General features: G+C 29.5%; 1 protein-coding gene across 1 annotated transcript in view; it reads right to left on the bottom strand.

The window, feature by feature from the left end:
* Window positions 1-556: 556 nt before the first annotated feature.
* Window positions 557-15,697, bottom strand: part of LOC107437027 (SH3 domain-binding protein 5-like) — a 50,342-nt gene continuing 35,201 nt past the window's right edge. Inside the window, exons 7-8 of the mRNA XM_087155114.1 lie at window positions 10,955-11,182; window positions 557-1,306 (exon numbers count right to left, since the gene is read on the bottom strand). Of these exons, the coding sequence (XP_087011240.1) occupies window positions 1,010-1,306; window positions 10,955-11,182 (525 nt within the window). The 3' untranslated portion in view covers window positions 557-1,009. The remainder of the gene's footprint in view (window positions 1,307-10,954; window positions 11,183-15,697) is intronic.

Raw genomic sequence — 15,697 nt, forward strand, 5'->3', positions numbered from 1 at the left:
GCTGGTATTCCAGCTTTGTTCACCTCATTGGGAGGCAAATGCTCTATCCCCTGAGCCACCATGGCTCTTTATAGATGGTTTGGAAAAGTTTTTATTTTCTTACTCTTGCAATCACATTTTTAGTAAGTAAAAATTTATACTTTAAATAGAAATATTTTATTTTGTTTTAATGGAAGAAAAAAGAAGCCATTGCACAATTTGTTATAAAAAACATTAACAGGAGAATAACGAACACTCTAAACATATTTCAGCTCTTTTTTATAAGATCATTGGTGCTTCTTGCAGTATAGAGCTTCAAACACATTGTTATAGGGCCATTAGCAGCATAGGTTGTCCTTACAGTATTTTATAAAAATTATACTGAATTATGTTTACTATAACTATTTTACACCTAATAAACCCTTTACAAGCAACTAAAATTAACGTTTGCAAGTTTGGTATGGTGTTAATCTGAATTTCCTATGGAGGCAGTGAAGATGTATAGGAAACTAATGAAAAGAAGAACATGTAAAGAATTTTCATTTTTATATATATGTTTTTAACAGCAACACAGTGCTAAAAAAGACAAGAAATTTTTATTTAACACTAAGAATCTATATACAGCTAATATCTTAATTGAAATCATAACAAAATATGGTAATAAAATACTTAAGAAGTGTACATTTAGATAAAAATATAGTATTATTTTTGTCATAAAATAATAAAAAAAAGTACTTGAAATAAAAAAAAATATTTATTGCTATTATCTTATTTGATAATAATTTTTTTTAATACAATAATAACTAATGTACGAACTAAGTGTAAATATATATTTAAAATGCCAACCAATGAATTTGTTCTTAAATAGAAACTGTTCAGAGATTTTCTCAATCTACCAATGACTAGAATGATGGTGTTTTCAAAATGAACACATTTACAACATAAAATTATGCAATACATATGCCTTCCATTTTATATTGCCATGCTAATCACTATCAATATGGAATGAAATGCTATTTTTATAAATTCTTTACTTGTAAGATATATCATCATCACTGAATGGGCTGTTTATTGACTTTTCCAACAACAAACAGTCTATTTGATTATCATCTAAAGTATCTGTAGTGTCAGTGCTGGCCAAGCTTTCTGAATCTGATATTTCTTCACGTTGAATTCTTAACACATCTGCAATTAAGAATTTTCGCTCAACTCCTATTTCATTTGTTATATCAAAATTGTATTTTTTATACAATGGTTTATCCTTTGCATTGACAATTAGATCTTCTTCACCCTTAGAAAGTACAGTTCCAGACTCTACATCACTGCTCTGTAAATTAAATGATATAAATAAATATATATTATAAAACATTCAACTCATTTATGACCTGATTTCTCAATATTTTAGACCTGATTTCTCAATATATTAAACATTTAAAATTATAATGATTAACCAAAATCATTATTTAAAATTAAGAAAATATTTTGTAGAAAAAATTAAAAACACTACCTCCCTCCCCGAAAAAAATAATCCATGCTTAGAAGTCTTCCTCTTTTTTTAACTCGATTTCCCAATCTAAATGATATAGCATTAAAATAGCAAGAAAGACATTTCTTGAGGAAGAAATGTAAATTTTCCCTGTGGCAAGATCTTATAACTGGTACATTTTCTACTGGAACTTTTCACCAGGAACTTATTATCTACATTCATAAATTAGATTGTGATAACTCAACTTTTAATTTGATACATTTAAAAATTTTAATATATGGACTTTTCTGTTTGAATAATTTAAACACAGTTCAAACTTCACCAAAACAGCTGATATATTATTTCGTTAAACACTTAACTCCTATATTTTATGCACTGTCCCCAAAAGTTAAGTTACTTTTTTCTGTGTCTAATTAGAAAACAAATGAACACTGAGATAAAAATTTTTGAAGAAATGTGCTCCAAACAGTTCTTTTTTATTGCCATTAAGAAATTTACACAAATTTATATATGAACCTGATCAGATATGAAGTAACACTTGTTCCAGCTCATGTAACAACTGTGGAGGAGGACTCAAAGCAGCCAAGGTAATCCCAAACATTCTTCACTCGATTCAGTTCTGGATGACAAATATTTTCATATACAGTACTCAACCTTTTATCCAATAAAAAACCACCAGGAAACCAGAAAAATGTTGCTAGGTTTTCCTGCCATTTTGAACCAGAACGATTGATGGAAAATGCGGAAATTCCTATCATCGTTGAAGTTGAGTAAAGGAAAAGGAGGATCTTTGATTTATGAGGGGGAAATGCATTACACATGCTTATTAAAAAACGGAAGATGGAAGGGTAATAAAAAAATACAATGTTATACTTTACTATGTAAATATAAAAGTAAAAATAGTGAAGGGGAATTACAATTGCAATATGAAAATGGCAAAAATACACATCTCCTTTTTAATCAATTATTATGTAAGAGTATAGTTAGCTTTACAGTATAAAACCTTTTATCTGGTTTCCAGAAAATTGAGAAAAACTTTGCTCAATTTCCTCATTTTTTAAGTAGAAATACTGAGTCATCCAGAAAGCTGAGTCGATGGAAAGGTAGGGTGATTCCTTTTCTTTCTGTTCAATCGAACGAAAAGGAGCGGCAGACTAAGGTAAAATTAAATGAACACAAAACCTTAATTAAAAACCTTCTGTAAGCAAATTATTGACTCTCCTAGATAGTTTCAACCCTTTTCTCGTCACCTAATTCTAATGAAATTTGTATGAAAATCACTGAATGTAATAAAAAATTTAATTTTCATTAACTATAATATTTAAATCATTTTTCTTTAAAAAAAAGCTGAACTCCAGAATAGACATGTTCAAACAAAACCACAATTTAACAAGATGTGCCGAGAATTTATGTTTAAAATCCCGTGATGTCATTTAAAATGTATAATATACGTAGGGGCAGGTTTGCAAACTGAAAGTCGAAAAACAGCTCTCTCTGCTTGGTAGAAAAACCAAGTACTTTACGTAAAATTTTTTAATTCCTGAAAGTCAAATGAAATGACATAATCACAGGGAAAGTGTGACTGAGCAAAGCAGAGAAAGAAATTTTCCTTAAATCAGTAGCTGCCAGATTGATCATGGGGAAGAATGGAAGAATTTCGACAATTTTTAGTTTATTATTTTTTATTCATGCTTTTTTATTGATTTTAATTTATTTTATTTTTGAAAACGAAATTTGTATCTCGTAAATGAAATAGCAGACAAGCTATTGCGTTGAGTTATTCTCCTTGGTCATTCATAAATTGGATAAAGGGTTCTTCATGTCTAGTTTTTACTCCTTATTAACCCTTCAACAACTTAATCAGAAACAAGGAAAGTGAATCACTACCAGCAATATTTCACAATTAAAGGGAGAGACATTCTTAACTAGAACCCAATTTTGTAATGTTCCACTGACAATTTTACGCATAAAATTATGATGTATCTGTCTTTTCTCTGAAGAGACTAGTCTTTTTAACAATCATGGTTCTATTTTATTATCAAATTTCCTTAGTAGTAATCAAGAAAAAACCAATGAGGGAGGGGTTCGATACACACACATATTATTAAATCTATTTCAAATGAAATTAATTTTAATTAATAACTAATTAATTTTTTTAAATTACATTTTAAACACAATTTTTTTCTTTCTTCATAAACTTCAAATTTCCTACATTTAGCTTAGAAAATATTTATACTTTAAGTAATGTTGAGAGAGATTATGAAACAAAAATAACTTTCCCAACATATGACTCTGGAAATAGTTGAAAACGATTGAGAAGCTCTCACAATTACAGTGAAAAAATGTCGAATTTTGCGAAATTGGCAACATAAATTGCTTTTAATCAAAAAATAATCCTTTAACTAAAAAATCTAAAATAGAATTGGACACTAGGCTTTGGCCATACATGATCGTTTTTGTGACCCCTAATCACATTCTTTTCCTGAAAGTAATCAATGAAAAATGACAACACTTGTCAGATGCCTAGTGTAGCAATTTATTGTGAATAAAAATATATCTATCCAGCTCCACTTTAAGTTTTAATGTAATTATTACCTTTACATAAAAAATGGGTGTCTTCATTTGAAAATTTCAAAATTTTGTCGCTGTAACTGTAACCATGAGAACTACACAATCATTTATAACATCATTCTTGAGCGCATAGATCATAATACCTATGTACAAAATTTTTAACGATATGCTCTGCAGACAGTCATATGTTGGCAAAATCATTTTTTAATCACTCTGTATATAATTTACAACTAGATAATGATGAAGTGCTAGTGTTTGAATTGATTTTGAAGAATGTCCAATGGATGTACTGAAAGACACTTATAACAGAATGCAGATAAGGTTATACATTCAAAAATCTTTGTAAATAATAATCATGTCTGTTTAAAAAAAATGTAAAACATTCCTGAGAACGCATAAACAGGGCGGTCATGGAGATAAAAGCACCTTAATTTCAGGACAAAAAATATGATTGTGACAATGAGGTCAGCATTGTGTACAGGTTGCCCTTGTCATCAACTAGCTGCCATTGGAAAAATCCTTGAATTATGGAAAATTAATTTGTTTACTGGGGTTCATGATTTCCAATGGCAGCTTGAAGCCAACTAAGCTTCAGATTGATGGTTCTGATCAATCTGAAGCTTAGTTGGCTTCAAGCTGCCATTGGAAATCATAAACCCCAGTAAACAAATTAATTTTCCATAATTCAAGGAATTTTCAAATCATACAATATGCACCCTTACAAATAGAATGAAAACAATATATGATTAAAAGGCATGTGATTAACTGATGAAGTTCATTGTTATTTCATTTTTCTACGAAGTTAACATAGTCACACTTTTCATTTCGTTTTTCTACGCAGTTAACATAGTCACACTTTTCATAAGCTTTGTTTTGTCAATATATTTCATTTAGTCATAGTTTTTTATTCAATTAAAAACAAATATTTTACAATTTAATCATTTTTTTAAGACAATTATAACTTAATTTCAATTTTTGTTCTCTCTCTTAATTAAAGAAATGAAGATATTTAATTTCTTTTTTAGATTAAACCTTTTAAAATGTTATATGCAAGCAATAAATATTTTATAACAATCAAAATATTTAGATTTCAGATAAATTACTCATGAAATTTCTTTTTAATGATATAATATTTTCTAAGTCAATGAATCAATATTAAGTGTTTTCAATAAAAACAACTTCATCATACGATTTTAAATTTTCATAAATTTTAAGCACAAACAGACTAACATTCCAGACTAACAAGAAATTATCTTAATGAAATTTAAAGATTTCAGATTAAAATTATTGATCATTTGACTTAAAAAAAAATAATTTCACTCATTATATATTTCATTATACAGTTGAACCTGTTTATCTCGAACCTCTTTATCTCGAAAACCTCTAAATCTCATACTTTCTAAGATTCCCTGCATTTATTATCTAAAATCAATGTGTTTTCCATGTTTATTTTGAAATTTTTTTCCTTCGAAACCTCTGTTTCTCGAATTTCTAATAATAGAGCACAGGTGCCAAAGCAACATATTTTTCTTTATCAGCAGAACTGGCTGACAGTGATGAATTTCAGTATATAGGGATGAACAGTTTGGGGGTGTTTCTTGGAATTTCGATCACTATCCCTGCACTTCCTTAACTAGAAAGGAATACAATGACTCTGATTGTAAGTGAGGGGTTGATTGATGAGTAGAATTGAGTGACCACCAGGGGTCAGCTTTCCCCCATAGATAAGAAAGCTGGGAATATAAATTCATTTTCATTCTGTACTGTAGACTGAAAGTTGTGATTGTTCTGTGATGACGAGTTTTTTTTTTTTACGATTTTGAATGGCAGGAGTAAAAAGAAAATTGAATGTTTTGTCCATTGACAAAGAGATGAAAATCCTAAAATTTCTTGATGAAAATCTATTAATGAAAAAGAACGAAGTTGCTGTCAAGTTTGGTATAGCAGCTAATACTCTATCAACAATAATCAAAAATCGAGAAGTAGTGGAGAAAATTTTTTTAAACAAGAAGAATGTGAAAAAAAGTAGAAAATGTACTTTTCCAGATGTGGACAATTGCGTTAAGAAATGGTTTACTCAATGCAGAATCCAAGGAATCCATATCAGTGGAAAGATGATGCAAAGAAAGGCGGAAGATTTTGCTAAAGAACTTGGACATGCTGAACATTTCAAAGGCAGCAATGGATGGCTCAAAAGTTTTAAAAAGTTTAAAAATAGCACAAACTTTGTGGAGAAAGTGCACCTGTGCCGGAAAGTGTGTGTGAAGAGTAGATAGCTCTAGTGAAAGAATATGAACCGAAGAATATTTTCAATGCAGATGAAACAGGACTATTTAATCAATGCTTGCCAGACAAAACTGCCATTTTTAAGGATGAAGAGTGCAGAGGCGGAAAGCAAAGTTCGTTTGACGTTGCTCTTAGCTGCCAATGAAGAGGGATTAGAGAAACTTCCTCCTCTCATGATAGAACATTCGGAAAAACCTAGATGCTTTGCTAAACTTAAATCTTTTCCTTTCAAGTACAGAGCCAAAAGAAAAGCTTGGATGAAAAGTGAAATATTTGGCGATTGGCTTAAATCCCTAGACAAATCTATGCGAATGAAAAAGAGAAAAATTATTGTTTTCATAGACAACTGCACTGCACATAACAATCTGCCTAACTTGAAAAATGTCACTGTAAAATATTTTCCTGCAAACACCACCTCAAAATTGCAACCAATGAATCAAGGGATAATTAGGAGTTTTAAAGTGAACTACAGAAAGCAGTTGGTACGCACATTTGTAGATGCCATCAATGAAAAAAGTTCTCTTCCAAAGATAAATGCATTGGATACTATCAAAATGACTGATTATGCATGGAGAAATGTTTCTCTGAAAACTGTTCGAAATGGTTTTAAAAAGGCTGGTTTTAGGAATAATTGTGAAGAGGATGAAGAAGAGGTCGAAGGCATCAATAAAGAAAAAGAAACTGATGACAATGAAAATGCAGTGCCAGATTTGCAAGAATGGAATACAATAAAATCGAGAATTAATGATGACATTAATTTTGAGGATTTTTTACAAGTGGACAACTGTCTGGCTATGTGCGGAACATTAACAGATGCGGAAATCATTGATAATGTAAGAGGAATATCAGATGAAGAGGAAGAAGCTGAAGATCACATTGATGAATTAAAAGTGAGTGCAAAAGAGGCAGAAAAAGCTGTAGAAATCTTACAGACTTTTTTTTTAATCCCAGAAAAACATCGGCTATGAGGGATTTGCTGCTCTTTCTAACATTAGAAGAATTATTGAAGCAAAGAACGTTAGACGTCAAAAATCTTTGAAAAATTATTTTCAGTGTTAAAGGCATGTTAAAAAATGTTATCTAAATAGATGCATGTGGTATAATTAATTTACATAAATGCCTTTATTTTATTTACATAAAGCACTTTTAATGGAATTTCTTAATTAAATTTCATTTTTAAAGGTGCCCGCCGCTAATAAAATCACTGGATAATAAAATCAGCCGCTTCATAAAATCAAATCGGCAATAACCGAATCGTTACAATATTAATACATGTTAAAAACATCCTTTAATAGAATCAATGCCGCCGCTTTTTAAAATCAAAATTTTGACTACATAAGAAATCAAAAGTGCAATATTTCAGCTTTTTTTTGTTCTTATTTATAAAATTTTATTTTTTCGAAGTTTAAAGATTTTTTTAGAAGAAGCAACAGTTACTCACAAACCTGTGAAACAGGTGTGGTTAGCACTTTCCTGCGATATACATAGTGTAAGAGTTAAGGAAAAATGTGGGTGGTAAGGAGTGAATTCATAGAAATCAATTTATCAATGTCAATTCCTTGACTTGAATGAAGTTTGGAGAAACCTATCTCACACAACAGGGGGTCGAATTCTTATCTTACTTTTTATTGAATGAACCATAGAAGGGAGAGAAGTTTCTTTTGTTATCTATATTAACAGAGAACATGAATAGATTTCCAAAAACTGTCTGTGCGCATGTTCCATATTATTTAAGCCGTTTGAGTGTTAAATTTTATCAGCATGCCGAAAAGGAAGGATTTGATTCTTAAAGATAAATTCGATGTGTTGCAAATTTATGATAAGCTTCCTAAATAAGCTTCCAACGTGAAGCTTCAATTAAATTAGGGACTTCCCAAACTGCTCTTTTCAACGGTCTGAAACAAAGGATAAATATTTCTGAGGAAATAAAAAAGAATGGAAATCTATCAAGAAAGCATAAGCGTGAAGAAAAATCGGAGGAAATTGAAATGGCTCTGTTAGAATGGTTCAAAAATGCACGCGAACAAAGAATTCCAATTTCCCGCGGAATTTTATTTCACGAAGCACAGGACTTTGCTAACTTAGTTGGTGATTCTGATTTTAAAGCTACAGATGGGTGGCTAACCCGATGGAAAGACCGCAACAACATTGTCTATCGTAAATTGCATGGTGAAAAGCAAGATGCTGATTTTAGCTCTGTCGCCGATTGGGTAAACGACGTGTGGCCAACACTCATCAAAGACTATAAACCAGAGCAAATTTTCAACACAGATGAGACAGGATTATTTTTCCGAGCACTTCCTGAACACACACTGCTGTTTAAAAATGAATCGACTGGTGGATGTAAAAAAATAAAGGAAAGACTAACCGTGCTGCTAACACGCAACATGACAGGAACTGTGAAAAAATCCTTTAGTGATAGGAAAGAGTTTAAAACCTCGATGTTTCAAAGGAGTAAAACACGTGCCCACCAGTTATGCCAACAGCTAAAACGCATGGATGACATCCAGCATCTTACTTTTAGACAATTGTTCTGCGCACCCTGCTGATGAGGACTTGCGTTTGAAAAACATTAAATTAGTGTTTTTGCAACCCAACACTACAGCTATTACTCAACCCCTTGATCAGGGAATCATAAGATCATTCAAGTTTCATTACAGAAAAATGGTTGTTCAAAAAATCATTAGTGACATAGACTGTGACGGCTCTTCGAAACTCTTAACTACAAACAAACTATCGAAATCCCTTACTATTTTGAAATCAATGCATTTGATTAGTAACTCATGGGACATTCTTTCAACCCAAACAATATCAAATTGCTTCAAAAAGTGTGGATTAAGCACTGGCGATGGACCTGATAACTGTTTGGAAGAAATGCTCATCAATGAAGAAAATGAAATGGACGAAAATTTTTCATGTTACGTAGCTATTGAAGATAACCTGCAAACATCAGGAGAAAAATCTGATTCTGAAATTGTTACAGACATCAAAAATTGCAAAGTTATTTCCAATCAAGAAATGGAGGAATCAGACTCAGAAGATGAAATGAACTCATCAGTGCTATCTTCAATGGATGTCAGAAAAGCACTTAATGTATTGCGGCAAGCTTTAGAATGAAGAGGAGGAAATATCGAAAACTATAAAAACTTCTATAAACTCTCAAATGATGTTGAAAAGTTAATTTTAAATACTGCAACTGAAGCAACCATTGACCGGTTTTTTGCAAAAATTTTGTAAATTTAATCTTATGTAGGATTTTTCCTTATTAAAATAACTAAATTAGTCAAAATAAAGCACTAATGTTGTCATTATTTCAGCTTTTAAAGTGTGTGCATTTAGAATGTATCCTAAAAATTAGAATTTTTTTCTTCAAATGTTGAATCGCCTCTTAATAAAATCAAAAAAACATAAAACGAAAGTGATTTTAATAAACGGCAGGAGCTGTACCTCTATAACTCGAAACCTATTTATCTCAAATTTTTCGCATTTCCCCTGAGATTCGAGACAAACAGTTCCGACTGTATTAGCCATAAATCTTACAAGAAAAAGAAAATATTTCATTGTGATAGGACATAGATCAACACCTTTTTTTTGTAAGCAGTAAATCAAATTTAGAAATTTTCATAACTTTTAAATTTCGATAAGCATCAAATTAAAATATGGAGAAGGAATTATCTTTATATTCTTAATAAATATTCATCAATTATAAATAAATAACCATCAAATGCAGACTTTATCTATAAAAAAAACATGAACAGTTCTAAATCTAATATATTTATTTGTGTTCAAATTAATAATAACTGATAATAGATTCGCGTAGTTGGACATATGAAGTACAAATAAATAAAATGATATCTTTTCAAAGTTGAATTATCTGCAAACTTTATTGAATCAAATTATTAAGAATTGCTCACAAAGATTTTGAAATAATAAATCACAGGACCACACAATTTAAGTATATAATATTAGAACCAAAAAACATTACAAGAAGGGCACCGAAAAACCAGCTTTTTTCTTATTTACAGAAGAGCAAACAGCAACAATGATGGAATATTCAATATCAAATAGAAGAATTTCGAGGGTTTTACACTTTGTGTGAAAATTATAAAAAACTTTTAAGTATATAATATGTGAAAACCATGGTGTAAAATTAGAACAAGTAGATTCTTTCAGTAACTAACAAAATTTTATGAAAAAATAATAATTTTGAAGTGAAAAAAGCTTTAAAAAAATAAAATGCAACTTAATTATTTTTTTTTAATTAAGTTGCATTATTTAGATTTAAAATTTTTTTTTTTTTGTGTGTAGTTTCATTTCAAGGGGGAGTCAAGGAATGGGCCACCATCAAGACTACTGCCTAGAAACTAGCTCTGTGCTGAATCAGAAATAATAATCATCTTTAAAACATTCATAGACAATTCTTATGTAGATTAGATGTTATTATAAATAGCTCGTTATTATTTATTCAAAAAACAATACAATTTATCTTATTTGAATTTCTTTAATCCAAATACCAAAACCAATTTCTTTATTACATAATTATATAGTATTTTTCTTTTTTAAAAAAAGAACAATGTTACTAAGAAACCTTGTATTTATAGAGGCAACAGTAACTGAAAACCTGTGACTTACTTCAGATGATGAAAATGCAGAACTAGATTTTTTAAATGGAGGAGTTAAGTCATTCCATGCATTGTTTGATGTTTCAGTACCAATATCATCATTTTTAATTGCTTCCTGAAATTTTCGCTGTTGATGGATTTCATCACTTATTTCTTCCAGGTTATGCAGAGCATCAGCATAACTCATTTTTACCTTTAAAACATTTTCTTCTAAGTGATGAACTTTTTTCCTTTCTTCCTAAATAAAAAAAAATATTTAGTTTATATTCAATGTGAAACAGCAAGTATTTTTAATTGTGAAAAAAATATAAATTCACAATAAAAATTCAAAAACACAAATAAAAATTCTTTTTTTCCTATCGACTAAAATTCTTATATATATATATATTACAAAACTAGTTCTGGGGAAGAACTCTATTCCTACTTATACTTAAAGTAGCTACCGTAAAAACATCCTATGCACAATTATAAATAATTCAATATAAATAGAATATTACTCATCTCATAAAATTAATAAACATATTATTCAATTATGTAAAAAAATATTTTAATTCAAAATTAAAGATAGTTAAACTTTAAATTAAAAAAGATATTGGTTGCATTTTTTAAGATTTCCATAAAAATTATTTATAAATATCAACTTAACTACAAAATTTATAATATTAATATTATTGATCATATTGAGATGAGTAGAGAAATAAGTAAATTAAGAAACCTTTCAAATAAAAAAAACCCTTTTTTGGGCTAAAAATTTTTTATTTATTTAAACCAAATGTAAAATAGTATTTAATGCCCAAAATCGAAGTTAACTAAACCATTCAAAGTATCTAAGAGTATTAATTAAGTACTTTATAGTATCTTTAACCATTAATTTATGTTTTTCAATAAATAATTCAAAACTATCTTTTGTTCCGTAAATATGCTAACATAATAAAAAAGGAGAACTAAATATTTTTAATTATACATTTTATTTTAATGTATGTGCAAAGATGACTTTCTCCTAGGTTGTCAGTAATATAAAAATATCATGTTCAGACGTGCCAACCTAGCAAAATTAACATTCAGGAGTTTCCCTAACAAGAATTCAGGAGATTTCATGAGGGGTAAAAAAAGGTGCATGGTATGCAACATTTAGCACTTCTAAGGAATTTTAAGTAAAAAATTTATTAAATATAAGAATGCAAGAAATTTTACACACTAATAGAGCAATAATTGTTTAAAAATATTAAATGGAAATAAAATAATTAAACACAGATTTAGCAACACAAAACTATATTAGGTAGATACTCTTTAAATAAATACCATTTCCTTAATAAAACATTATTCAAAAACCCTTGACACTGTAATAAAAATGCACAAAAACTTCTAAAAAATAAACAAATTGAATAACTATTTTATTTTAAAAAACCAATTCAATACTAATGTATAAAAATACTAATGTCTGTACAATAAAGAACCAATTATCCGGGATGCTCGGGACCATCGCTATCCCGGATGTCTTAATTTCCCGGTTTCCTGGATCGACAAAAAAGTGTCGTTAATCGATGTTTTATCAAACCCAAATTACAAGGAAAAAATTTAAACACATTTTAAAGTAAGAGAAAAAAGAAAAGCACTCCTAAATCTAAAAAGGAAAAAAATTGTAGTAAAATAAAATTTAAAAGAATAAAAAAATTTGCAAGTTTAGACAAGAAAAACAAGTTTAAAAAGTAATTACGATTCCTAAATCAACTAATAAACAAAATCAATGATTAAATAACGCAATATATTTCATGGGGGGGCGAAAATAAAAGGAAAACCTATTAATCTAAATAAAAACACTTGAAAATTATCGAACCGAAACGATAGTTAAAAAACGGCACTAGCATAAATATTAAAACCTAGAACAAGGCAAGATCAACGGACTTTAAAAAAAAAAAAACTAATGAAAAAATTTAGTAATACAAATAATTTTATTGAGTGCAAAATTTATCATGAAAAAGAAAAAAAAGAAAGTGGAATCAGAAAAACGAAACTGCAATCTGCTTCATAAAATAATTGCATGCTTAAATTAATAAACAATTCTCCTTTTTTTTATTTTTATAAAAACGCGATTTTTAATTAAAGTAGGTGTGATTCCACATCAAGAAAAACTTGCGAATGATACCGCACTTCAAAAGAAAAACATTTTATTTTCATTAATCGATGTCAAATAGATAAATATATTTTTCTCTTTCATCTTCTGTTCACTGATATGCATGTGCAATGCATTTTCCCCACCCCCTCGTAAATCAAACAGCAAACGAAATCATCACGCCACTCCTTTGAGTTTAACGACCTAAAAGAGAATAAAGATCTAAAATCTTCAAGGTCGCGGAAGAAATGACGTTTCTCTAGGTAAACGGGGAAAAAAATTCTTCCCTTCCTCACATTTTCCTCTACTCAACTTCAAGGATCAGTCCAGTTTCCGCTTTTTTTTTCATATCGTTTTAGTTCAAAATGGCGGGAGAACCGAGCAAATTTTTTTTCCGGATTATCTGGATACCAGATAAATGGTTCTCTACTGTATGCATGAAAAAAAGAGTTGAGCCGCTATTAAGTCTTGCTTAAGTCATTGGTACATGATTTGTTGAAATTGATCCATACTTCCGTTTCGACTTAAGACATCCTTGAAAAAAAAATTTTTTTTTTTTAAATATACGAAGACTAAACGAATAATTGATATCACGTTGCTAGTTTACGAGCTTGTTGCCAACCGTGGAAAAATACGCATTAAAAACTATAAAAACAGCAAGATACAATATCAATTCCAACTATCGAGAGTACGAGTTTCCCCACTCCTGAACGGACGTCACTCGATAACGACATGTGACGTCATTGCATTCAACTCCACACGAAAGAAGAGGAAGATTTCACCCGCCCCCAGTGTAAGGGGGCGGGTGAAATAGGAGTGTTAAGAGGTAACGTTGAAGAGGGGGAAAAATAAAGCATGTTCAGCTACGCTTCAGGCAGATGGTAGTTTGATAAGAGGGGATGGAATTCAAGCTGAAAGAAAAACTTACTTTCGCGGAAAAATTAGGTAATTTTGAGTTTGGCCGTCGATCGCAGTAAAATTCGGGAGTTTTTCAAATCAATTCCGGAGGGCGGGAGAATAACTCAAAATTCGGGAGACTCCCGCAAAATGCGGGAGAGTTGGCACGTCTGCATGTTTCAGCATCATTTAGTCATTATCATTATTTCACTGTATACAATTTATAACATTATTAATTAAATTTTATATAAACATTCCCTTAATCATTTGAATCAATAAAAATTTCTAATGCGAAATATTTAAAGCAACATTTCATATATATTGTACTTTAAAAATAATGGAGGGATAAAAAGAAACAAAAATGACAAATCAGTTTCATATGAAAGAGTAAAACTAAGTTTTAGTACTAATGGCTCAATAAAGAACTACTTTTTTTTCATTTATTTAAACATACAGCTTAAAAATTAACAATTTCAGGGTTTGTAGAATTAGGATTTAAGTCTAACACTACTAGGGTCTTCCCAAAATTCTAGAAAAAAAATATCTTTTATCATTATTTGTCCTGATTTATAATTTAAATATTACATAGCAATCACCCCAGATTTTTTATTTTCAAAAATGACTTCCTCTTTTTTTTATTTTTAATTCAATGTTGCTTTAACCCTGTGCTCATTTTCTTCAGCTCTAACAATTTATGTACCATCAATCATTACTTGAGCCAATTGAATTTCAGCAAAACCTTGATTTTTTTAGCCATTCTTTTAATCTTTATTTGCTTCTACAAGCATCTTTGTGCAAACTTTTTTTCGTAATTTTTTGTGTATTGAATTTTTAATAAACAGTTTTAAAAATCTTAATTGTTCACTTAACTCTATTCTATTTTTTCTATTTCCTTCTGCTTTTCTTTAATCAAATTTTTTCATCTTGTTTTTGCTACTGTTCTTTCTTCTTTTCTTCCACTAGATGGTCTTGCATTCTAAATGCATTCTTAGACAAGTATTAAAAGTTCAGAGCTTATTGGTACTAAGTTTGCTTTTTATTCATAATACTTTAATGCATCCAAATTTTGCATTTTAAGTTCTTTCAAATATGCTATTTTTATCTTCACTAATGATTCTACCTAAAAACATTAACCCCTCTCAATGTCTGTACCACCAGGAGAAACAGATAAACACATTTTTAAACACATTGTCTGGCTCCGTATCTTTATGACAGGAGTAATATTTTTTAATGTTACGACTTAAATTTAGTTTATCAGTTTGGAGTAAATTTCATTCATTTACAAGCATAGATACATTTATTGATCCTGTTAACAACTAAGCGATTTCAACAATATTTCCACAATTTATTTGTCGCATCAGAAATTTTTTGACATATCAGAAAATTAAAATATTTTAAATTGCTTTCAAAATTCTTAAATAATCTCTCAATCAATAGCTTTAATAGTTCTAAAAGTCGCTCCTTAGAAGCCAAGTAGTCAGCCATGTGATTGAAAGACAGTGCAATTTGTTGAACTTCAACAATCTATTTTCAAAATTCTAATAATCTAGTTGAACCTTTTGATTGTAATCAACACTCTTATAATGCATTCTTTTGAGTAGAAACCAAACTATTTTTTGAATGTTTTCAACTTCTTAAGAAAATTGTAAAAATATGTTTTATAAAATGGGGAATTTTCAAAAAACGACTCAGTTAATTTTTAGCATTTTAAAACTAAGTTAGTGACATTCAAGACTTTTCAGT

This window comes from Parasteatoda tepidariorum, chromosome 11 (genome assembly GCF_982258835.1).
Source record: "Parasteatoda tepidariorum strain Cologne lab strain chromosome 11, Ptep-v5.0, whole genome shotgun sequence".
Classification (NCBI taxonomy): domain Eukaryota; kingdom Metazoa; phylum Arthropoda; class Arachnida; order Araneae; family Theridiidae; genus Parasteatoda; species Parasteatoda tepidariorum.